The following is a 26,463-nucleotide window of genomic DNA, read 5'->3' on the forward strand; positions in this document are numbered from 1 at the left end:
TTCATATTAAAGGTATTGAAGCAGACCACATCAATATAGACATCTCACATGTATCTGCAGTCAGCATGTGACTGGCATTGCCCCCTGTACGTCCCTCTAAAGGGAATAATATAATGGCTACTGTACATTGGATTCCCATCACAGTCACAGACTTTTTAGATTTTACATTGGGGGAGGGGGCCGCATTATCCCTGTAGTGTAATGTGGAGATCCGATCGGCCGTAAATAAAAAATGACATGAAATCCGTGTTCCGCTGCTGGTTCCCGAGCTCCTTCTTTCAACACATGACCTTTGGTTTGAATCCGATTCTTTTTTATATTGCGCTGCGAAACTCTTGATCCCTCTGTATTATTACCCAAACTCCGATTCCATACCACCAGCTTGGCCAAGGATTTGCTCTCCGCATTCCTGAGCAGTGAGCTTCCAGCGAGAGGCAAGAACGTCCAGGAGAAGGCTTTTCACACGGGAAAGTGGGGGAAACTCCAGAGAGAACCTTAAGCAGGGGCGCAGCATATGTTCCTGACCGGGCAGCAGACTGGCTGTCACATGTTACAGCTGCATCGGTCACACGGATATGTTTACATATTTTCGACACTTTGATTGCCTAAAAATAGATGTAGCAGAGCTGAGCTTGTCTGATAAGGCAGGGTGGATGTTTTCAGATGCAGCAGAGCTGAGTTTGTTTTAGTGTAGCAGAGCTGAGCTTGTCTAAGGCAGGGTTGATGTTCTGAGATGCAGCAGAGCTGAGTTTGCTCTGGTGCTCTGGTGTAGGAGAGTTGAGCTTGTCTAAGGCAGGGTTGATGTTCTGAGATGCAGCAGAGCTGAGCTTGTCTAGGGGCCCTATTCCACTGGACGATTATTGTTCAGATTATCGTTAAATCGTTCGAATCTAAACGATAATCGTTCGGTTGAAATGCAGTTAACGATTAACGACCGAACGAGAAATCGTTGATCGCTTTATAAGACCTGGACCTATTTTTATCGTTGCTCGTTCGCAAAACGTTCGCATTGAATAAGACGTCGTTCAGTCGATCGCAATAGATACAAACGCAATAGCGAATAAATAGCGAAGAAAAAATGATCGCAATTACGATCATAAGTAACGATTATCGTTCCATGGAAATGAGTGAACGTTTTCAGGTTTTTTGCAATAGCGGTCGTTTGAGATCGTTAATCATTAACGATTATGCAAACGATAATCGTCCGGTGGAATAGGGCAGGCAGGGGTGATGTTTTCGGATGCAGCAGAGCTGAGTTTGCTCTGGTGCTCTGGGGTGGCAGAGCTGAGCTTGTCTAAGGCAGGGTTGATGTTTTCAGATGCAGCAGAGCTGATGTTGTTCTTGTGTAGCAGAGCTGAGTTTGCCTGATAAAGCAGAGTTGATGCTCTGAGATGTAGCAGAGCTTATGTTGTCCTGCTGCAGCAGAGCTCAGCAGAACTGAGGTAGTGTAGAAGAGCTGATTTTCTCTGATATGGCAGAGTTGAGCATCTTGGGTACAGCAGAGCTGAGTTGAATTTGGCGAGCTTGTCTGATAAGGCAGGGGTGATGTTCTCAGATGTAGCAGAGCTGAGTTTGCTCTGGTGTAGCAAAGCTGAGTTTGTCTGATAAGGCAGGGTTGATGTTCTTAGATATCTGAGGGCTGAGTTTGTTCTGGTGTAGCAGAGCTGAGCTTGTCTGATAAGGCAGGTTTGATGTTCTCAGATACAGCAGAGCTTATGTTGTTCTTGTGTAGCAGAGCTGAGCTTGTCTGATATGGCAGGGTATATCTTGGATACAGCAGAACTGAGTTAGTGTAGAAGAGCTGAGTTTGTCTGATAAGGCCGAGTTGAGCATCTTGGATAAAGCAGAGCTGACTTTGTTTTGGTGTAGCAGAGCTGATTTTGTCTAAAAAGACAAGGGTGAAGTAATCAGATACAGCAGTGCTGAGTTTATTTTGGTTTAGCAGGGCTGAGCTTGTCTGAGAAGGCAAGCTTGAGATTGTCAGATACAGCAGAGATGATTTTTTCTGGTGTAGCAGAGCTGGGCTACACCGATAAGACAGGGTTGACCTTCTCAGATACAGCAGAGCTGAGTTTGTTCTGGTGTAGCAGAGTTGAGCTTGTTTGATATGGCAGGATTATTCTCAGATACAGCAGAACTGATAGCTGAGTCGGTTCTGGTGTAGCAGAGCTGACCTTGTCTCATAAGGCAGGTTTGAGCTGACTTTATTTTGATGTAGCAGAGCTGAGCTTGTCTGATATGGCAGGATTAATCTCAGATACGATACAGCATAGCTGAGTCTGTTCTGGTGTAGCAGTGCTGAGCTTGTATGATACAGAAGAGCTGAGTTTGTCTGGTGTAGCCATCAAATGTTCCACTTGTGATGTAATGCAGCATAGTTTGTTATCTGCCAACAATCCTTGGTGTAGCAAAGCTGAGTTTGTCAGGTGTAGCAGAGTTTCATTTGCCTCGTATATAGAGCTGAGTTTGTCATATGAGAACAATCATGGTAACATGGATTTTTGGGTTCTATAGAGAGTTGCTGCACCCCTGTGTATTGCAAGAACTACAAAATCCCATTGGCAAATTAAGGGCATCCAGGAAGAAATTAAAGGTGGTCACCGAAAATAGGGTAACAACCAATATGGCTGCCATTATAGCCCCATTAGGTTTACACCCAACTTTCTCCAACCCCAGAAAGGCAAGTTATATAGCATCATCTCTCCAAGGACACTTGCCTCAATGTTGTAAAGTTATAAAAAAAAAATCATCAGCCCTGAAAAATCTGGAGAATTATAAAACAATTTCATAAGTTCTCAATGAAGTCAGCAGGTGGCGCTGTGTATTCTCCACAACCAATGCTGGTAAACACCTGGTGCACAGTGAACACCTCACGTACAGCAAATGGCGTTTACTCCCTGATGACCTAGGGAATTCATTGCTATAACCGGCCAGCAATGACTGGAAATATATAATAGTAACTTAGATGTAGCAGAGCCGAGTTTGTCTGTTGCAGCGTGACTGGGATGCATGCAAACATATTGCTTTTTGTTTAACTTTTTCATAATTTTTTTATGCCATATCTATTAGTATACTTTATGTTTTATATATAATCCTATTGTGATCGGAAGGATTTACCTTCCCCAGCCATAATACGGATCATGGAGGGTTCCAGCAATTAGATTGTGGGGATCAGCTGATCTATATATAAACAGCCCATTGAGATTGACAACCCACTTCCTGCTGATATTAAAGGGATTCTCCATTTTGAAGCCCACTTGTTAGTAGAGTGTATTGACAATAAACAGTAAGGGGGAGATTTATCAAACATGGTGTAAAGTGAAACTGGCTGAGTTGCCCCTAGCAACCAATCAGATTCCACCTTTCATTTTCCAAAGAGTCTGTGAAGAATGTAAAGTGGAATCTGATTGGTTGCTAGGAGCAACCGAGCCAGTTTCACTTTACACCATGTTTGATAAATCTCCCCCTAAGTGTTCAATTTCCCTACAGCACCTCCACAGGAACAATGAAGTATTACACAATACATATTCAATCCAATAGGCTGGCTATGAAATCAAGGACTAGTCAGGTCCTTCAGACAGTTAGACACTGTTGAAACGCTCTCTAATAAACCATAATTCGCTAATAGGGTGTATCGAAATCGGATCAACCCAAAGGAGTTCAGGGAGAAGACTTCCTCTCCTAATAATTGAGGGATTATGGGGGTTCTTGCTCAAAATCAATGAGCCTCCTAGACCTGCAGAATAGTACATTACCACACAATTCAGGCAGCTTAAAAGACGCTACATTGCTCTGACTGGATGACCTCTTTGATGAACCAGGAAGATCAGGATGAACAATCATATAGATAAGGCTATAGGCTTGATCTGGTAAAGTTCATTATCGCCCTTTGTTTCCTATCCTCAGCCTGCAGAAGGGAGACGTGCCCGCTCTTACGACGTCCCAGCTGCCCAGCTTATAAAAAGCTTTCTAGGAAGGCCACGGAGTGCTGTGACACCTACGAATGTACATGCAGTTGCAGCAATTCCACCGAAAGCTGTCCATCTGGATATATATCCTCTATTCACACCAACGAGTGCGGCTGCACCAGTGTCACCTGTACTGCGGATGAGGTGAGTGGACGGGCACAGTCTCCGTTCAAAATCCATTTTTTAATTTGTTATTTCCTAAGCAAAGTTAGACAAATTCCTAATGTACTCATGTACTTATTGTACTCATGTACTTATTGTGGGAAAAGCACATAAAGTGCTATTTCCCTCAATTTAGTAGATCAGGAAGGCTTCAATTTCTATATAAAAAAGTGACGTCACGACCCGGTCTATACCTGAAGGGTCCAGCAGGAGGCGCAGTATATGTAGACATTACATGTCAAAAAATAACAGGTCTCTTCCTGTGCTTTTGGCACAACTAGCCGCCCCCCCCCCCATCCTCCCCACCTAATCCTCCCCCGCCCTTAGAGGAGCCCATAGTGCAACCATCCCCCAAAGCCCCCTGATCCCATCCCCGTCCTGTGCAACGGGGTTAACGATCCTCTATTGTGGTCCCTGCCGCCTCTCTCCTGCTGAACTTACTGCAGTAGGAGAGAGGTAGCAGGGACCGTGATAGAAGAGCCACACCGCGCAGGTCAGGGCTGTTACTTCTGGTGCGACCGGGCAGGCCGGGGGTGTGTGGTTTGGGGGGCTTTGGGCAATGGTTGCACTACGGGCTGCTTCTGGGGGGAAGGAGGTTGTGGGGTGAGCTGGGGGGGCGTTCAGTGTTTACCCCCTACACAGGGCTGATACTTTCTGGTGCGGGGGCCCGGGGGGGGGGATTGGTAAGCTTTGGGGGATAGTTGCACTACAGGCCCCTCTAAGGGCAGCAGAGGGGGGGGTTGGGGGTTGAACTGGGGGGCAGTAGGTAGCTACATTTTTAGCAGGTAGCTAAAAACCTGTAGATGCTCATTGTAGCGTACATAATGTTATGGACATTACTGGTGTGGCAGTGGGGACAAGTTCTTTGCCACTTTGGATGGTCTTAGCCCTGGAAGAGCTTGGTGCGTGCTGTTGTCAAGTTTTCCGTTAGTCTTGGTATGCTGTTAGTTTTGGAAGAGTTTGTGTGTCAGACAGGCTGAATGGCTTAAGTCCAGATTGGCGGAGCACTAGGCCAAGAACTGGGGAGGTGAGGGACTATATTGTAGTTTGGTACTTGGAAATGTTGGACGAAACGGGGAGGCTAGGGCCCTATTAAATGGGCCAACATGGGCTGTAAATGAGTCCTGATCTTGTTGGTTTTAGCCTATTGCAGAGCCCAACAATCATGTAGGCAGGGCCAAATGAGCGACCACTGGATCATTCGTGTGGCCCTTGATTCCATTGTTTGTTGGCTGCATATCCCATGTTTGCTGGCCTTATTACACAGAGCATTATTAGCCTGCTCGGCTGACAATCACCCCTTATAGTAGGGTTCTTAGGGTCATAGTTGTTATAGCGAGCCTGTATCACTTGGTAGGTGAAGAACAACAGTGGATGACAAGTAATATTGTTTTGTTCAAGAAACTCAAGCCACAGCCCTGCCACCCAATTTCAGCTTCTATAGTTATACCCTATCTCAACTTCTTAACAAATGATTGTCTTTTCATGGTAAATTATAGGTCTGTGTCCATAAGAATAACGTTTACCACGCTGGGAGCCAATGGGAAGATGGCTGCCTGAATTGTAGGTGCACCGATACTGTTGACCCTATCACGAACCTTCTCAGCGTCCTATGTGAGAAGAAGCCATGTAATGAAAACTGCGGACCCGTGAGTACATAAAATCACAGAACACATGTAGCCTTGTATTGAGATTGTATTGAGCCAATAAGTAATGTTTTGGACTTTTCAGAAAATTTGAAACAAACTCATCTGTACTCACTATCCAGCGAGAGACATACTCTTTTTCAATAGGGGGCAGTATCACATTTCAAACTTTTCTAAATCTAAAGGGTGCATTTTCTACAGACGTGTCCCACTTTTTCTTGCCTCTTCTTGGGTGGGCTGGGGTAGGGCTTCAAATATCCCACCAATGGAAATTAAATTTAAATTTTAGGGGGTATAGGCAATATTACAGGTAAATGCTGGTAAGATACAACTTAAAGGGTAGCGGTAAGTATGGCTTGGATTTCGAACATCAGTGGTAGCCCATACCAACACCTCAAGACCAGTCAGACCACTTTTATCACATGCCTACTCATATCCAAGTGAGGTTGCCAACAAGTCCATTAGAGCTTGGGTCCAAACTTTCAGGTTTTTAAGTCATTCTACATCATAAAGACAGTAGTCCTTTCCATACATAAAAAAGTAGACAACAGCCAAGAGGGCCATTAGATATTTTCAGCTATGGAAGTTGAATGAACATCCTAGTCGTGACCAACTTTATGAAACATGTGCCTCCTCGAAGTTGCATCATTATAACAAGGAGGACACACTGCTAACACTCACTTAAGGTCAATAAAAGCAATGTGTGACTTTTCTTTGGGGTCTTGTTAGTGGAAATATGTCTGGGTTGCATTACGGCACAAATGAGGTGCCAGGGCATGGCTAATTCTAATGTAGGCACCAGTCTAAACAGAGATAGAGCTGCCTGATTTATTTAGCAGCATGGTTCCGAGAAAGCCACCACTCTGTCTTCATGGCCAGAGCTCTCTAGAAAAGCTTAGTGTAAGCTTCACTTTGGTTTATAATATATTCCGAGGCACTTCTACATGCACAAGTGTGTTGACTTTAGAGAGAATGTTTGGGAATATCTATGGGGAACAATGACTACGCTGTGTTTTATGACCTCTCCTTCGTAAGTGCTTCAAAGCTTTCTTACATTTCGACTCTTTCTAATTGAAAAAGCAGCTAACCAAGCCAGAAGACTAGGCGAGGTATTCTCCGCCGGTTGCATGGCTCCTTGGGTGGTCAGGGGCAAGTATGATACTCAATAGGGTTGCTCGGGAAGAAGCAACATTATGTTGTTTAGTGCTAAATAATTTACTGTGCTGTCAAAAGACAACTACAGATGACCCTTTATTGAATCTACGACTGTATTTGCTCGGCATTGAATTTTTCCTAATCCGCCCACTTCTGGGATCATGAGGTCAAAAATCATTCCCAATGATGGGTTATAAAATAAAAGGTATTAAAATAATTCCACGATTAATAACGGGGTTGTGTCAGCTTTAGATGGAGTAGGCAATATCGTTTTGACATTTTTATAGAGATTGCTGGGTTAAAAAAATAGGAAATTCTGGAGTGGATCCACATAAAAGAACATTATGCAGGTGTGTTGGACACAAGTGACTCCAGATAATGTGTAGGAAAAACTGTGTGCGGGCTAGTAATTCATGTATACTGTTGTGTAAGAGTTTTTTTTTTCCTTTTAATATTAAGAACAGTTGAAGCCAGTGGACACAAGAGTCTTTGACTTACCGCAATGGAAACTTGGTGGTTGTATTTTCGACAAAATGTAGTCCACCATGGATGTTTTTGGGCTTGCCTAATGATAGTGAAAAAAAATATATGGGAAAATGGAAAATGAGCATGCAGATTTTTTAAGGAATGGACATAACGATAATGTTTAGATCAGTCAACATGGTGGTATGTTGGCGGTGGTGATGGTTCAATGACCATGACTGATCAATATGGTGGAATAAACTCTCAGTTATATAGCCAGCTAATCTAAGGAAGAATCCAAGGACAAGAGGAAGGTCAACAGGTTACATTCCACTTCCAAAGATCTCTTTCAAACATCTCTATTATTATAGGCTAAAGGGGTCATAATCGTTGACACCTGTCATTGGGTAGATATTGGTGCATCAAAAATAGAGATGCATGAAGCCTCTGGATGGAACTGTTTAGAGGAAAGAGGCTCCAAAAATAGGGCCTGTTTTAAAGTTTGCCCCTTCTTGTAATATTAGAGGAGAGTTGATGCTTGTTCAAACCCATAGCTCATGAGTCAGCAATGCCCATAGATTTAACAGTCCATTTGTAGACTGAAAGAGTCTAATACCAATATTGATTTCAATCCCTTATTAAATGGTCAAACTGGGTTATATATGTAACCCTGCTTTCTAGAAAACCAAACGATGAAGAATTTGCAAATCATGAGTACAGATGTTGGTATGATAGACCAATGGCCATTTGTTGGTTCTTTCCCTCTTACCCTTTTCTTTCTTCTACTTAAGATGTCCAAGCCATAATTCATTGACTAGAATGGGGTGTGGAGTCTGAGGGATTTCCTAATCTTCATCTCTAAACAATTCCAAGATTGTGGTCCTCAAAATAGTTGTGGCTTGGTGACAGTAGCGGTAATACAGTAATACAGTAACAGCGCAGTCAAGGGTTCGTTGGCATGAGCCATTTCCACTCACCAGGACATGGCATTTGAGCCAGGTGAGATAACAGATCAGTTTTACTTTCCTTTGTTTTAGAATTATACTCTTTCTACTTAAAAGGAGAACTCTTTTCTAATGGAGGTGGTTGTTGGGTTCATCATGAGCTGTAGATAGAGATGAGCAAACGTTTCAAAAGTTCGGTTTGGCACGTTCAAAATTTTTCTTAAAGCAGTTAAAAAAATTGGCTCATCAATACTTCCGCGCTCCTGCCGATTCCAGCCGCCTCTACTTCTTGACTAAGATGAGAGTGACAGCCAATCATTGGCCATGCCGCTGCCCCATCTCAGTCAGTCAGTCAGTGATTGGCTGAGCGGGTTTACTATGTGTATTAAACTGTGCGGTTGCCATCTTTACAAACATTTTTTTAAATTCAGGTATTGAACCAAAGTTTTTTGCAAAGTTGGTAACTAATCTTGGTTCAGAAGTTTAGTAGACCCTCTTTAATTGCTTGAGGACATGGGGGGGATTTATGAAGACCGGCGTACCCATACACCGGTCTTAAATTAGGCCCAACTCCCTTTTCCACAGCCAGATTCACTAAGAGGCGCAAGCCTCTTAGTGAATCCGGCTGACCGAACCCCAGAATCTGCACCCAGCATACCAATTCCAGCAGGTGTAGATTTAGATCATAATTTTTGCCTGCAAGCAGGTCACGCCTCCTCCCCGCCTTTCCAACCCCCCAAGCTCCCCCTGCCCACCCGTCGGGCAAGCGATGCATAAGGCAGGTGTATACCAGGGATAAGGGGTGAATCTATGCCTTCTCTCTGGCGACCTTCATAAATGTCCTTCATAGGGCCTATCTTTGCTTCATGGCTCCCTAAGGGAAGAGAAGACTTTTTGCACCTGGGGTGGATGATGGGTTCACCATAAGATGTAGACATTCTCTCAATGGGCACTATTGTAGCAATAGTGACTGTGCATAATTTTGACTCGCTACATTGAGTGTGTACTTAATATTGGAAAATGGGTCCAAAGTTAGCTGTAGAATTTAATAGCACCCATTATAGTCATTTGGCATTTATGACCTACATGGAGGGAAAACTGTTGATTGAATTTAGCGTGACTTTTAGAACCCTTTTCATTCTGACTTTATAGTGGTCATAGGGGCTACCTATAGTTTTTTACATAATTTCTTTCAAAGAAACCACTGGAAAATTTAGGTACATGACCACATTTTACCATACACATCTTTCGGTAACAGAACAAAACGCATAATGGTCAATTCCCAAATCTTTATGTTCTTGTACTAGTCAAACTCTTGTATACTACAGAACATGAATAGAGATGAGCGAACCTCAAGCATACTCGAGTCGATCCAAACCCGAACTTTCGGCATTTGATTAGCGGTGGCTGCTGAACTTGGATAAAGCCCTAAGGCTATGTGGAAAACATGGATATAGTCATTGGCTGTATCCATGTTTTCCAGACAACCTTAGAGCTTTATCCAAGTTCAGCAGCCCCAGCTAATCAAATTCCTAACGTTCAGGTTCGAATGGACTCAAACTCGAACCCGAACCCGGTCCGCTCATCTCTAAACATGAAGCACATACGAGGAACACTCAAGCCTTTCTTCGTACCGGTGCTTAACCTTCATTTTCATTACAGTCAAGCACTTGGACAAACACCTGGATCCATGTAAAGCCGATCTCATGTTTGCTTTCCATTAGAGTAATAAACCAAGTCAACAGACAATAGATAATACATTGGATGTCAAATGATAAATCTTAGCATCTCCTCTTTTGTGGGGGAGCAGGTTTAACCTTTAATAAATGATAGAATTAAGGATCATGTTCCCCGGGAGTATTTGCACTGTTGTATCTGTCAAGGAAAGATTTCCTCCCTGTTCTGTAAAACACATAGAAAGCCATTCTACTTGGTGGCTATAGGTCGAAAAAAAGTTAATACTATAAAACATACAGTTATAAGGCCGTCATGTTGTCAATTCAGATATATAATCTAATTCTAATTAATAAACAGAACCAGGGTCGTCATAAGAATTATATGGGCCTCATACATTCACTCTTGCGTAAATTGTAGGGCACCACATTGGGAACCAGGTTTGCCCTTTGTTAGGGTCCTTTAATTGTAAAGTGAAAACGTGTAGCTCTCATTGAAGAACTGGTGGTTTGTAGGTAGGTGGTAGTCGAAAAGTGAATCTGGGCCCCTTATTTGCTTGAGTTGATACAGCAGTACCATCTTACGGCCCTAGTGGCTACCCTTAAAAAGTAGAGGACAGGGGCTCCTTGATGAGTATGTAGGTGTAATAGGGAGGTATATGGACAGTTGTTTTAATAACTATCTTCCTTTCTGGCTCCCCCTACAGGCTATATGCAAATGGTAATTTAACAATTACATTCTAATTCCCCTTAGGGCTTTAAGTACATGACTAAAGAACACGAATGCTGTGGAACCTGTAAGAGAGCTGTGTGTGAACAGGAGGTGATCTCCAGAAGAAGAGGGGATATGGAAACTGGGGGGCCTGAAAAGCGCTTTTATAGTGTAAGAAAAATACAAAACACTTTTGTTGTTGTTATTTTATATTATGTAAGCCATGAATGTTTTATGACTTTTTTATTATATATACTTTTTCTTTAGGGGATGTCTATTTTAGAAAACGCTTTTTAAAGCAAATGTACCACCAGGTACATCGCTTTGGATTTTTTACATTAAGAGACCGCCATCAGCACGGGGATGCCGATGGCGCAGCCCTTTTTTTGAACTGCCAGCCAATTCCTGTGGACGGCACTGGTCTATTTCCCAACATCAGCCCGCCCAGGAACACTGGGGGCAGTCCCACCCATTGACTCTAATGAGCCATGTCACAGAGGGGTGGCGAGATAGTCAGAGGCTAGTGGGCCTGCCCCCAGTGCTCCGGGGCGGGCCGGTGCCCAGGAACAGACCGGCGCCATGCAGTCTTTCACACAAAACACACTTCGGCTCACAAAATACATTGGAACTGTATTTGGACTAAGAGATCTTATTCAGAAAAGTCGACAACAACTTCAATAAAGGAGTGGTTATTGTATCCAACCCTATAGACTAGATGTATATATTGCTCTAGGTTGTTGTGTTTTTTTTTTATGCTGGTGGTAAAATTTTTGGTCAATGCAGGTTGGTGCGAGGTGGACGTCTCCTTATGATCCTTGTATCATCAATGAATGCACTTCGGTGAATGGAGAAGTCTTCACCTTACAGAGAAATGTCTCCTGCACGGATATAGAGACTACAAAATGTCCTCCAGGGATGGAGCTGAGCTGCACGCATGGTTCAGAATGTTGTCCCGTCTGCCAGTGTGGTAAGAAGTTGGACCTTTCTCTCATTCGGTTGCGTAGAATTTGGATTGTTGGTAGACCTTACTTAAAGACCTTAGCGGTCACTTAGCCTTCGGCCCTCCTGCTGTTGCAAAATCACATTTTTCATCATCCATGGACAACCAAAGCTAAAGCATGATGGGAATTGTAGTTTTGCAACAGCTGGAGGGTCTAAGGTTCCCCATCCATGTCGAACCGGACAAATAGTAATGTAGCAATAAATTTTATTTGAAAATGCTAAAAATACATAATAAAGAAAATGAATCACACACTATAAAAACAGGGGGGCAATCCTGGAGAGATATGCTCACTCTCCAAGACGCCACCACTCCGACATGCGTTTTGTGTCCCCCAGACTACTGCTATGTGCAGTCGTAGTAGTATGTGCACTCTCAGTATTGGACCGAGTCTGCTCAAACATTACATTGATGACTAAAGATGAGTGAATCTCTTAGTTCTGAAACAGTTCTCTCATCTCTATTGAGGAGCAATCATCCGCCATGTAATACCACAATTCCCTTGATGCCAATTGAGAAATCAGCTAGCAGGGAGCTGGCTTCTTCCTACTGCCTATGACTTCTGACTCAGCATAATAGAGTTAGAACCAATGCCCATGTCTACTATGGTAAGACGATACCTATGGGCAAAAAGTGGCCCATACGGCACCTTCCTGTGATTTCATAAGGCACATGTATGCATGTAGATAGTATTCTCTGCTATAGCATTAGAGTATGCATTGCATCATGCTGACACCATAGGGAGTAACATGTAGTGGCCGCAGTTCTGTAATACAGAACTATAAAGAATCCATGGGCCCATGAGGTCACCATTGCATATAGATGATGTTTTTACTGAGGGGGTAGTGGGGAGGGAGGAACACATTTTTTTTTCTAAATATATATATATTTTTTCATATTGTAGACCCCATTCCTGGCTGCCTCCATAATGGAACTATCATTGGGGTAAGTAAAGAGCTCCCCCCATTTAACATACCCATGTTGGGTACTACTTGCTTCCATATTGTGACATTAGCATCTACAAAATGGGATCCAATACGACGGTCCTTTCTACCAATCAGGGCTCTAGGCGACAACCACCGAGGAAACTAAAATAAAAATTTACTAAATTTTTAAATGTTTATTTATTTATTTTTAATATTTATTTATCTATTTTTTTTTAATATTTACCCACCAATGTTATACCATGGCTATAGTTTGTGCTTCTCCAAACTTGCAATACTGTGTGAAAAACTCTTAAAAAGACAAGGACTGATAAAATGCACGTGGTCTAACTATTTCACGGGCTTGTATAGAAATTAATTTTTCTTTCTTTTTCACTCAAAATAAGGCGCTGCACCTAATAGCTCAGATCAGGGGAGTAATTAAGATTGGCAGCAGATGTTCCGTTGCTAGGGATGGCAGTCTATCCCCCTCGGGACGGGTTGTCTCAGGTGGCTTTACATGTACAAGCGGTTTCTCAGAATGTATTGTGTCCCTTTCACTGTATGAGTGCACAACCCTTTCCCCCCCCGCACCACCATCTACTACATCTATCGAGTCTAGCTATACCGTACGGCAGTGAGTGACAACACGGCCGCATAAATCCTTGTTTGTCGGCAGCACATCCCTCCGTGTAACTGTGGAATGAGCTGGAAGTGAATGACTCCATGAATGATTGAGCAATTGTTCGTATGGCCTTTCACTCCCAACAATTGGGCCGTGGAAATGATCCTTTCAATGAACGCCGATTGACTTGTATGTAGTCAATCAACACTCGTAATGGGCAATAATCTCCCCGTATGTAAAGACATTTAATCTTCTCATACAGAAAACGTCTCCATCGCATTGTATCTAGGCACGGAACACACTGACATTTTACTCATACAGATACAGTAACCTGTAGAGTTGAGGGAAACTACTGTAATTGTAATTTCTCTCAACTGTTGGAACCAATGGTCAGTCAAGATAGGCAGGATTCACACACCTTACCTGTCATAGAGTCAGATTTGTCCAATGACTATCATTACATAGAGTATACTCCCCCTCCTCCCCCATATATAAAGACTTGAATTCGATAATTGTAGAGCACCTTGTAATTTTGAAACCTATATATATGTATACAATGGTCAGACAAGATAGGTGAGACGCACACATCATTAGTTATGGAAGTTCCCTCACCTCGAAAATACTGTTACCCCTACCTACAAAGGATATCTACCTTATCCAATGTCATCATACAGAACACTCTGTCATTTTTGGAACCTTGATATAATAATCAATGTTCAGACAAGATAGGCAAGATACACACTTTGTTAAATATAGAAGCCTCTTTTCCTTGCCAGTATTTATTTGCCCCCCCCCCCCCATCTATCCACAAAACATGTGTCCCTTATCTAATTACATCATATAGAGGATCGTTGTAATCTACATATAGTAACCAATCAACAGTCAGACAGGATAGGCAAGATACACGCTTTTTCCCGAAAGGAGCTCTTGTTTGCCAGTACTTCCAGGGCATCTACCTACAAAGCGTACATCCCTTATCTATTTGCATTATATCTCAGACCCTTTCATTTTGTAATCTAGATATAGTAACTAGTGTTGAGGGGAGCGGTCAAGCTGTTCAGGGTGGGAAACATTCTCCGAATCTGAATACTCAGCGTTTGATTCCCCATGGCTGCAGAAAAACATGGATACAGTCTATGGCATGGGTCTCCAAACAGCGGCCCTCCAGCTGTAGCAAAACCACAATTCCCATCATGCCTGGACAGCTAAACCTTTGGATTTGGCTGTTCAGGCATGACGGGAAATGTAGTATTGCAACAGCTGGAGGGCCACAGTTTGGAGACCCATGGTCTATGGCTTTATCCAAGTTTTGAAGGAGTCCCTAGGCCGGCATCCAACTTCTTGAGCTGCCAGGAGTCAAATGCCAAGCATTTGGGTTTGGAGGATGTTGCCGAACCCGAACAGTTTGACAGGTCCACCCAACACTAATAGTAACCAATAGTTAGACAAGATAGGCAAGATACACACTTGATTAACGATAGATGCTACCTTTCCTCACCAGTAATTGGTTGCCCCAGGGTATTACCATCTTTATACATTTTTATTAGTATAGATAATTTTTAACCCCCATTGTTCTCTCGGGAATTTTCCACATGGGGTGTCTTTTTCTTTTGATATAGTTCTAGATGCATATTCTGTATTTTTAATGTATTTTGATGATGTTATGTTTGTACCTTCAGCCTGGAAAAACTTTAATGATTGACGAGTGCTCATCCTGTGACTGCAGTGTTTTTAGCGGAATTGGTACAACCTATAAACTTTCCTGCAAACGGATCCGCTGTGAGCCATGTCCAGAGGTCAGTCCACATAACTTTCCCCATTAATATGTCTTCTGGGTTCTTTTTGTTACGTTTTGGTAACTTTTCACTTTTTCATCGTAGAATACCGTTTTAGAGAAGATCAGTGGAGCATGTTGTGGTAAATGTGTAATGACGGCCTGTCCTGTCATCATGAACAATGGAAATCGTGTCACCGTAGAGGTGAGTTTTAGGCATTCCCCTGCTTTTCTAGTTATAAAGCTCCCCTAATGATAAGCTGATTACAATTTATCCCTTCGATCTTATCATTAGCGATCAAGTTTGTTATTCTTGCACCTCTGATAGCAAATGTTTGGATTTTCTACAGCGCCACCACAGGGGAGATAAAGTATTACACAGTTACAATTGAAATCAATGTTTACTGTGTGGACATGATAGGTCCTTCAGGTCAAGAGACAGCAGCATACATTGTCCATAGACTCCCATTCTAAAATAAAAAAAATGTATTCTATCTCCGACTGTACCCTTGAGGCGCTAAACATATCCATTAAATACAGTGCGAACACCCCTGGCCTTTAATAGTCAGACTAACATCATTCATGAGCTACTCCTTAACATCTGTCTCTTATAGCTACAATAAGTAGGGGGCGTATGAAGAGAGTGAAAGATGACTGCTGGATCAGACTACACACAGTTTGTTTGTAGTCTGTTACCATGGAGACACATAGGTCTGTATATAAGTTGTAGATAAGCAAACTGAGAAAGTCTTCTAAAGTTCCAGTTCAGTTGAGTCATCTGCTAGATTGAATTTAGATTTGGATCCCGATTTGTCCTACAAGGCATGCTAGTGTGTCACACCAAGAATATACAGAAACAGGTATTAAAAGGGAAAGTCCCTGCTCCTGTACAGTACTATGTTAGTCATAGACATAGGCTGTACCCATGTTTTTCAGGACTCCCTAGAGCGTCATCCAAAATCTGCAGCCACAGGGAATCAGAAAAACGTTGCCGAACCCGAATAGTTTGACAGGCCCACTCAACTCTAGCAGTGAGTGCAAGTGGCAATGTATAAAGCATCACTGCTTACCCCTGGGCTACTCAGTGTACAGAAACAGTGGCTTCTTATTTTGACCATAGTCCCTGCTCCCGTGCAAACAATTTTCCTGGGCAAGAAATTCAAAAAGTTTTAAGGATTCAGACTAATCCAATTTTTTGAGAAGTTCCAAACAAATTCTCATTTCTATCACAATGTATCTCCTATGCGAAGTATAACAATGTCCTCACCTTTTAGCCCAATGAAACTTTACGAGATGGTTGTAAAACTTACACCTGCAAAGTGAGTGAGCAAGGTGGGCTGATGTTGGTGACTAGCAAGACTACGTGCCCGGACTTTAGTCGAGAAAAATGCTTGGCTGATGGGGTAAGTTCTTGTATATCCAGAAACAAACACTTCTTATATGGGGCAAGGCCTCTCCTTCTGTCTTATTGTCAAGATTTTCACTCTCAAGATTTTTAACCCACGTTTTAAGGGTTTATCCAGCGCTACAAAAACATGGCCACTTTCTTCCAGAGACAGCACCACTTGTCTCAGCTTGGGCGGGGTTTTGCTGCTCAGTTCCATTAAAGTGAATGGAGCTTAATTGCAAACCGCACCTGAACTGGAGACAAGAGTCGTGTTGTCTCTGAAAAAAGTGGCCATGTTTTTGCAGCACTGGATAACCCCTTTAAGTCCAAAAGTTTGTGATGATCAATGTCATAATGTACGTCGGTAATGGTCGAGATATTTTTGTATGGAGCTCCAAATCGTCTGTATAGCTTGTTAAATCAATGGTGACATGAATAGTTGCACCTCATCCCTAGAGTACATATTCCTATAGATTTAAATAGATGAATCACATTGTATTAGACAGATATGTTACTTAAACTGTAGGTATAATTCATACTGTACATTCATGTCTTTTCTTGTAGGGTAAAATTAAACAGCTTGCTGATTCTTGCTGTGAATCCTGTAAGTAAAAAATAAATATATATACATATATCAGTATATTTATCTTTCTTTAATATATTTATTCTATCTATCTAGGTGCTTTCCCCAATGCCTTATATAAAGGCTCTCAGAGGCTACTTTTGGGCAGTGTACCTATGATGCACTCAAAGACATCTTATCAGTAGACAGACTTTAAAAGGGGACCTATAATAAAATGGAGAGAAGCAGAGTGATTGTTTGGAATATTTGTCCACCATCTAGGTTGTTCTGTTCAAGCTGTTAGGAGGCGTTGGGAGCAGGGGTTACCGAGTAGAACCATAAAGTCTTTAGTGACAAGACAAGGGTCTGTTGGGATCAGACAACAAGTTGGGTTCATGTATGAAGGCCTAGCTGTGTGTGCTTCAATCCTGCACTTACTGTGTGATAAATTACCCCCCGCTGGTGTGATGATGAGGGGAGGACATGCTGCCCCCTGTTGGTGTGATGATTTGGGGAGGACAGGCTGCCCCTGCTGGTTGGATATGGGAAGGACTTATCGTTGTGCATTTACTTCTATCAGCGAGCATGGTATTGATGACTTACTCTCTGTAATGTTCTAGGTGTGGAGCCAGAATGCAAACAAACAGGAGTCCCCAAATATATTCAGATTGATGACTGCGTGTCAGAGAGAGAACTGAGCATGCTGTCCTGCGAGGTAAGAGCAAAGAGAGCGTTAATATGCAGCAAACAAAGTCTACAGATGAGAACAACTTGAGCATGTTCAAGACCATCCGAAGTCTACGAATTTCATTACCGGTGGCTGAAGAAGTTTGATGCAGCCCTAGGGGGTCCTGAAAACATGGATACAGCCATATCCGCGTTTTCCAGACAGGCTGCATCCAACTTGTTCAGCCATCAGTAATCAAATTCCGAGACGTCCGGGTTCAGGTGGACTTGCTCATCTCTAGAAATGTCTTTACAGTCAGGACATGCAGTGTCTTTGCAATACAATGCCTCCAGGCGCCAGGCCGCCAGATCAAGGAAGTTTAAAAGTTTAAGCCATGATGTACTTCTGAAATAGAACCAGAACCAGAAATTTCAAAAAATTATGTGGGATTAGAACATCAACCCCCCTCCCCCCCCCACACACATATACATACTAAAGATTTAGGCAAGTTATATGTGGTCTTCAGGTTCCTTAACAACATATAACACTTGACTGCCCACCAGAAGAGCCACCAGGTTCTAAGAGTCCTATGAGGATGCTTGGTTAGCAGCAAGGCAGACTCCAGGGCTAGAATGACCAACCAAGCTGTGTCCCAGTTCTTGGCCCCCACTTGATTCTCTAATTGAATTTATGGGGCTGCACACCTTTTGCAGGGGGCTTGTGGTAGGCCACCTCCTAGTGCACTTTTTGTAGACCATATTACTTATGTACCTTTTCTTTTGGGCAGTCTATGAAATGGTGTCTATGTTTTGTTAGTAATGTTTTAAGGCTCTTTAGGGGTGGTGGACCTTAATTAAGATTCAACTAGATGACCCAACTCTGAAGTGAAAATGAGCACCGATCTTGGAGCTTATTCGAAGATCCGTTCCACAGTTCAAGCAACAGACGTAGAGGACCACACATCAGTGTCATCATTAGTTGTACATCTCACCATGTTTTAGGGACTGTGGGGCTGAGGGTTTTTGACAGCAAAAGGCCACATAAAAAATCCAGCAATGGTCGATGATTTTTTTTGACGGGTCAAAGAGACACGATCAACCAACAAACGAGTGTCTACCCATTTGCCAGCTGATTGTTGGCCCTATTACACAGTGACATTGGTCTATTTGCCCAATAATTGCCCTTACAGGGTAGCAACTTACAGGTGGCCCTGGTCATATGGAAAAAAATGGAAGAAGCAAAAGGGTCATTTTTGGTGCCGCTCCCTTTTTTTAGGACTCCATATCCTACTTCTCACAGCACAATCCACCCATGCACGTCTTTTTTATAAAGAACCTGTACGGTGTTATCCTACTGTATATTTTTATTGTCTTTGCTTATTATTTATTATCTTTTGTAGGGTAAATGCACCAGTACATCCATCTACAACATAAAAACTCACAGTATGGAAGACCAGTGCACCTGTTGCACAGCAACACAGACTGAGCTGGTGAATGTTTCCCTCCGATGCACCAACGGGACTACAGTAGAACATGAAGTTACACAAGCCACAAACTGTGAATGTGTGTCCCGGAAGTGTACCAAATAAAAATGTCTGACTACTGCTAAGACCAAGCGATGCGCCCATCTATAGTGCCTTGCAAGTTCTTAGCGTACAAACACGATGTATGTGAGATTTTGCCTTTTTTCTGCATTTTGAGCCTAAATGTCCTGAGCGGTGGGACCTCAAAAAGTTGCTTAAAGGAGCAAATAAAACAGAGCCACCAAGGGTTAGCGACCTGCAAAACAATGCCTCTACTGACAATGTGCAATTTTAAGTGTTTAAAATTTCAAAAATTTTCAAATGTTATTTTTTTTTTTTCATATTTCTATAGACAGAGTATTCTTTATAGCAGAGTATTTTATATTGTTACTAATGCATTATAGCTTTTATGTAGATTCTGTTTTCTGGCCGGTAACTCCATCCAACTGTAAATGAAAAAAAAAAAAAAAAAAAAAGCTAAAAAAATGTACCAAAGGAAGGAAGGAAATTACTGCCTACTGCAATGCATTTAGATCATCAATTCTTTGTGTTAAATATTAATACACTGCAAAAAAAGACAAAAATATAAAGTGAACTTTTACAGATCAACAATCAGTCTACGCGTTATTTCTTATGGCAAATTGACTTTATTTGACCCTAAAAGTCCCCATATACTGACGGCCAAATGATCGGTTATCTCTTCCATTTCGACCCCTAACCTCCCTATCCACAGGAACGTTTGGTGCGGCTGACTAGTCCCATTTTATGTATGTGGGGGAGTTATATCGCAGCCAGAGAGATCTAGCTGCAGCTTATCTCTTTCAGAACAAAGGAGTTGAACAGTGATTTTTCCATCATGCCCAACCCCCTAACTCAACCAACATCATCTGTTGGTGGTCGGTCAAGAGAGCCCGCGAGCGGTCCGTATGGCCAACAAAAGTATTAGGTGTATAGGGACCATTAGTCTGTGGGGAACCTAGTACTTCTCAAAATTTTAACCACTTGAGTGTCAGGGCTCCCCATGTAAAGGTTAACATAACACCCATGAATTCTCTATAGTTTAAGTGGCTGTACAGGAGTTCTCTGTTCTTGTGGCTATAGCCATAATCTCAAGGCTATACCTTAATAGGTGATTTGAAGCCCATATACATTGGTCAAAAACCACTATATTACTTCCTGCAAGCTTGTTTTGCATTGATGACTAAAGGGGATGTTGCATAATGTTGGCTAATCTCATATTAATCACTTACTGATTGGTCCATTAAGTGGAACTGGGATTTCCTTCTGGGAAAGCGAGAGCGTCTATTGCACAAAAACAGATACTGTATTGTTAAATATTGGCAAACCAAGAAGAACTTTTACAATGGGGCTGAGTGTATTATGGACACAGATTATGCTGGGGGGAGGGACATTTGTCTTCAGTAGATAATCAGTGATGGGGTTAAAAACATTTGTATATTGTTAGAAACTACAGAACTTTAATTTGCTTAGATCAGAACACATTTGGCTTAGGGTCCTATTACACGGGCTAACTATGGCCTGATCATTTTAGTAAATGTGCGCCGATCTGCTAGATTGGCGCTTGTTTACTGGACCTATAAGATGGCCCAATAATCGGGCGGTAAGGGCTGCTTGGACATCATTAGCAATGTCCATACAGCCCTTGCCCAAACACCTGACACCTTAACTCTCCTTGCTACCGGTCTTCTCCCCTGTGCTATGCAGGCTCTCGGTCCTGGCGGCAGCCAATCACAAGACGGGACCTCTGCAGCCTGTCAGCTTACAGGCCACTCAGACACTACAGCTGCCAGGACCAGGGAGCTGCGGGGCACAGGAGGGAGGACCAGGAGCCGGGAGTGGTAAGGTACCAGGTATTTGGGCAATCGTTAGTCATCGGCCATGCTTCGCTATTACACGTAGCGATGCGCAGATGGCGCCCGACAATTTTAGGTCTAAACCTAAACCAACGATCAGCAGATGATCATTGTCATCGGCTGATCGCTGTCTCTATTACACAGAGCGATAATCAGCCGAATTACTCTGTGTAATAGGGCCCTTAGAGTAAAAGGCACTTTTCAGTCCAAGCCATAACTCGAAGGTGCTCGGAAAATGACCTGAACTTAGTCACTAGCTAACTACTTTCGGGTCATCAAAGTGAATGGGGCCTGTGTCAGTGCAAGCACATATGTGTTGACAGCCGTTTTCAGACTTTGACATATGATGTGAACTCACCTATAGATTTTTGCCCTTATAGAGCACTAAACGCATCAAACAAATTATTTTTTTAATGGAAAAGGTTGTAAAAAAAAGAAGACTGTTATACTGGATAATAGATTTTTCACTAACACATAAGTCTACTGTGTTAGTTAGTTTTTTACCTTCATCCTCGGTGCCGTTTCTGTGCAGTCTGAAGTTAAATCGCTATGCTAATATAGTGGTTTGGTGCACTTGGGGTTGGAACTTCCACCCTCAGTGTACCAATCCAGGGGGCAAATCGGTGCACTAGGGGCGGCAGTTTCACACCAGGAAGCCCCATCTAACCTGCTAATAGTTTTACCTTTTAAAGTTTCAATTCTATCTGCTTGTGCCCCCATTAGGGGGAGCTTAGGGGTTTCCTGAATACTGTTCATACATTTAGCTCAATACTAAAGCAGTATAACATCGCTCTTAAACTCCCTCTAATGCCGAGCCTAATCCTGTGATTTAACTAATTGAATACCTCTATGCAGTAGATTTAAAGCTCAGAAGATTTGATTTTAAAAAATTATATAAGATATATAGGACAGCCACAGAAATGTCTGCATCAATTCTTCTGTGTGTGAATTCACCCTAAAGATTAAAGATGGCTGAACCCCTTGAATTTTGTTTCAAAAAGATTTATTCTAATCAGCCATTCGATTCAATTTTGATTCAATGGCAGAATTTCTACAGGAGCAGGGACTCCTGTCAAAAGGCAAGAGTACCTGCTCCTGTACAATGAAAGGCTAGGCATATATTGTATGTTTTGACGCTCAGTTAGCATTTACTGGGCAGGGAGCATTGCTGCTTACCTCCAGGTGTCTGATTCAGATACACATGATTAAAAAAAAAAAAGAAAAAAAATGGGGCAAAATCTGTTTGAACCAAAGCAATTCGCTCATCGGTACTAAAAACATATAAATAAATGATGCCAGGATACATTCTCTTTAAGGTAAAAATTCCTCTGTAGCTTAAAGGGTATAATTGAAGCCCCATTACATTTTACTCCTTGTTTAAGGTTAGAATGGCCCGTCTTATCCAAACGCACAGGTGATTACAAGGTAAACCTTTTAATATTTAAAAGACTGCATCTCCGTATACCAAGTGTAACCTGAGATTAGAAAAAAAAAAAGACCTATAAAAAGCTCAACCCTCAACACTCTATAGCAGAAGAGTTCTTATGACTTTACAAAGAGCATTGTTCTAGCCTCAACAATACCACAATATACAGAGAGCAGGACCCGGGCTGTCATGCTTATTGGATTTCCCTTCTTCTGGATTTTCCACGTTATTGCTCTTTTGTGTATTTCTACAAATGGAATGGCTTTTTATTTGACGACTGACCTAAGGGAGACAATACGGCCCCTTTGTGGCCCACTCTCTAAAGAATTTTCCTAGCATCATAATTATAAGGTGCCATAATTCCCAATTCTTCAGCTTTTTTTTTTGGCTTTGATGGTGTCTTGTCTTTTTGGATTTTTTTAAGTTTTTTTTTCTTCTTGGACTATTGTTCTTCCAGGCTGGTGATTACGTTAGCAGAAGGTCTGGCTTATTACTTCCACTCAGTGTTTGCCTAAAGTAGATTCAAGCTGGGATGGAATTAGCAGCCAGTACCATTGGCAAATTAAGACAGGTTAGAAGCAGGAGCAGATTGTACACAGTAGCTTCGCATCCACCTCATCCTATTAGCAGTGTCTCAATTTCCAGCAGACAAATCCCTCAGTGCAATATGGAATCTCCCTCCGCACAACTAACCGGTGAGTTTAATCTGCCAAACAATTGATTTTGTTTGTGTTTTAACTTACATCTACACTTCAAAAATGTGACCTAATCCATTGTTAACCATAGCGTGTGACTCTTTATTATAGGATTGCTCTATGGGAGTGTGTAGCAGGTGCACTGAGCATACACAATATTCCTAGTTTACCAGGCAAGACGTGTTATGTCAGTCTATAATATGATTATTGCTTTTGGCCAGGGTGGCTTAGCATTATAAAATTATCTAGTGCTTCTTTTCTTTTTTAAGTCTTTGTCCCAGTAATATTTTGTATATTTGTTAGATTTTTTAAACTGAATTTTGAGTCCTTTTGCAGTATTGTTTTTGAATAAAACTATTATTATAAGTCATGAAATAAAATCACAAAAACAGTATGAACACAATGTTTAAAATTGACGAAATTATTTTGTTGCTGTTTGGGGTTAATGTACTAGTACTCCGGTGTAACTGAAAATTAAAACACCCATAAAAAAGATTTAGAGTAAGATGTTTCCTTTAGCAGGTGGTGAACAAAAGGCTTTTTCTTCCATAATTTATAGGGTTGGATATTTGTAACTGTGCTTACAATAGAAGAGGGTAATAGTATTGCTTGTGCCGCCCGAACTCAAATGTCTCACTACAAATGATTATATTAAAACTGCCTGAGAAATGATTAGGTTACCTTACTTTAATGGATCTCTCTTGGTTGTATTACTAAAGAGTGATCATAAAAAAACAAAAGACAGAAAAACAAACAACTCCCCCCCCCCACACACACCTGTAAAGCGTAACACTTTAGTGTTTACTTGGATAATTATCAACCTCAAGCATTTTATGGAATAATTTAGTTAACCCATTAGAGACTCATTAATTTTTTAATTAGTACTAACCAATCAGTTGTAACTTTCCTTTAAAAGTGCCTTTTACTTGAATTTGCAGCACTGTATATGTATGTAATTTGTATATATAGGAGTAAGCAGGAATGGGAGGAACGTGGAACAAATGCTAAAAAATAGCTTGATAACAATAGTCATTATTATTATTATTATCATCATTAATATAAAATAAATAAATATTTAAATAAAATGCGTTTTACTACTTTGAAATGTAACAATATAGAAAAAATAACTTAACAATGTTACAAATGATATTAGGTAGCATTGGAATATTAACTTTATTGTGCTAATCTTAAAACTAAAACTTATAAGCATCTCGTAGGTGGGGGTTTAACTACAGAGACCCCCAGTGATCAGTGGGCTAACGTGTGTGGAGGGGGGGGGGGGGGCAGTCAAAGATGGCCGATCCTTGTATCTCTGTCAGTCCTTCAGACTGGAGTGGAGACACACATACTTGACTGCTACTTCTTTCACACAGGGGAACAAGAGATCCCCATTCTCATGATTATGGGAGTTTCCACCTGTAGGACTCCCATCCGTTAGATACTTACCACCTATCCTGTAGCTAGCTGATAAATTTTAATTTTGAGGACCCTTTAAGGGCCTTTGAAACATTTATAGAAACATTTGTTCATGATTAAAATTAAGTTGTCCTGGTCCATCGCCATTTGGGTGGCTCCTCTAGCCGTAATCACTGCACTAAGCTCCACGATGGGTGACCATGTAATACATGGTTCATGGTGGGAGCTATATTTGCTCTTAGCTGTTCCAAACAATAAGGCATATCTAAAGGGGTTGGACAAACATAACGTTGAGGGAACTGTTATTTGAAATTTTCCGAGCTACATTTATTCATGATAGATCATCAATATCAGATCAGTAGGGTGCCAATGCTTAGCACCCCTACCGATCAGCTGTTTGCCAACAAACAATCAAATGGAGAAGAAAGCAGACAGCTCCGTAGATTGAATAATGGCCATTCTTGGTTCCTGCAGCTTAGGTATCACTCCTGCTACACAATGTACGGAACTGTCCGTTTCTTGTTCAGTTTTGCTCTGATAAACAGCTGATCACCAGAAATTCCAAATGTTGGCTCCCACCGATCTGATATTGATGCCCTATCTTGAACATAGGTTTTCAATACATTTTTCAGAAAAGCCAGGTACTAGTCCGATATTATCCGACCAAATTAAAAATGTTAACATTTCTTAAAAATTTATTTGGATACAGCTCTAAGGCTGCCTGAAAAACATGGATACAGCCATAGGCCATATACTGTATTTATGTTTTCCTGGACTCCCTAGGCCTGCAGCCAGCTTCTTCAGCCACCCGTTGAAGAAGTTGAACCCCAGCATGCTTGAGGTTTTCTCATCTCTGACATATATGAAAAGAGAATTTAAAAAAACTCGTAAGCTCATCTTAAACTAGACACTGCCCCTTTTTCAGGCGCATGCCTCTTAGTAAATCTGGCCAGCCGGCAGCCAAACCCTGCGCCTGGCGTACCAAATCTTCTCCTGCTTCCAGCAGGTGTAGATGTGGATTACGATTTACGCCTTCTCCCCACCCCAAGCCCCCCTTGCAGGGGATACGACAGATGGGCGCCAGGGAGAAGAGGTGAACCAACGCCTTCTCCCTGGCGTACGCCCCTGCCAGACTTTTCAGAAATACTCTTCAAAGACTTTAATCTAGAGTCGTAGCCATTGCCAGACATGCCATGGAACGTGAAGTGGGCCCTCAAGCCTAAGCAATAAACATCTCTTTGGGCCAGTACATTCAGTGTATCAGCCAGGCTTCTTGTAATTTAGCTCTTCACATGGTTCGCTCATCTCTACAGACAGAGCAGTGTTATTTTTTACACCAACATAGTCCTGACTTGGCAACTGGAATTACCCACCCATTTCTGAGGATCATTTATGCTTGGAGAAGGAGACAGACAGCTGCCTCACAAGGGTAGTTCCCCAATTCCCTAAAAGGGTTGTACCCCCGAAGTAATGCACCAACATCCTTTTTGCCACCCAATGGCAAAAGAAGGGATGTTACCATCCCTTGCTTGGCCCCTTTTTCCAACAGGGCCATAGACTGCCATAGCCCCATGGACTACCTCTATGGTATGTATGACCTTGTCCCATTAGCCTCGTATTATACAACATACAGTTTCCTTCTACACCCCCCCCCCCCCCTTTAGTAATTGATTATAGCCGTACTTCTCGAAATATGATCTCCTTAATAAGGAGATGGTGGCTTTCTTTAGTTACTGGTCCCCATAGATGATACTATATGTTTTTGCTACTCTGTTTCTAGGTAGCCCCAGACCACCAACTTTCATAGAGTCTATAGCAAAATTATAGAAATTTAAGTAATCAGCAAATAATATGGGTCTAGTAAATTTTA

At 41.9% G+C, this 26,463-nt stretch overlaps 2 protein-coding genes across 3 annotated transcripts in view; both read left to right on the forward strand.

Moving 5' to 3' along the window:
- Nucleotides 1-19,745, forward strand: part of VWF (von Willebrand factor) — a 135,105-nt gene extending 115,360 nt beyond the window's left edge. For both annotated transcript variants that reach the window (XM_069968310.1, XM_069968318.1), the window contains 11 exons: nt 3,907-4,112; nt 5,630-5,779; nt 10,765-10,893; nt 11,506-11,689; nt 12,627-12,667; nt 14,950-15,066; nt 15,151-15,249; nt 16,319-16,447; nt 16,996-17,035; nt 17,614-17,708; nt 19,060-19,745. In XM_069968310.1, coding sequence (XP_069824411.1) covers nt 3,907-4,112; nt 5,630-5,779; nt 10,765-10,893; nt 11,506-11,689; nt 12,627-12,667; nt 14,950-15,066; nt 15,151-15,249; nt 16,319-16,447; nt 16,996-17,035; nt 17,614-17,708; nt 19,060-19,248 — 1,379 coding nt within the window. In that variant the 3' untranslated portion in view covers nt 19,249-19,745. The remainder of the gene's footprint in view (nt 1-3,906; nt 4,113-5,629; nt 5,780-10,764; nt 10,894-11,505; nt 11,690-12,626; nt 12,668-14,949; nt 15,067-15,150; nt 15,250-16,318; nt 16,448-16,995; nt 17,036-17,613; nt 17,709-19,059) is intronic.
- A 3,269-nt stretch (nt 19,746-23,014) lies between these two features.
- The window catches only part of ANO2 (anoctamin 2), a 169,675-nt gene continuing 166,226 nt past the window's right edge, over nt 23,015-26,463 (forward strand). The window contains exon 1 of the mRNA XM_069952744.1: nt 23,015-23,177. Coding sequence (XP_069808845.1) covers nt 23,015-23,177 — 163 coding nt within the window. The remainder of the gene's footprint in view (nt 23,178-26,463) is intronic.

The sequence above is a fragment of the Dendropsophus ebraccatus genome, chromosome 1 (genome assembly GCF_027789765.1).
Source record: "Dendropsophus ebraccatus isolate aDenEbr1 chromosome 1, aDenEbr1.pat, whole genome shotgun sequence".
NCBI lineage: Eukaryota > Metazoa > Chordata > Amphibia > Anura > Hylidae > Dendropsophus > Dendropsophus ebraccatus.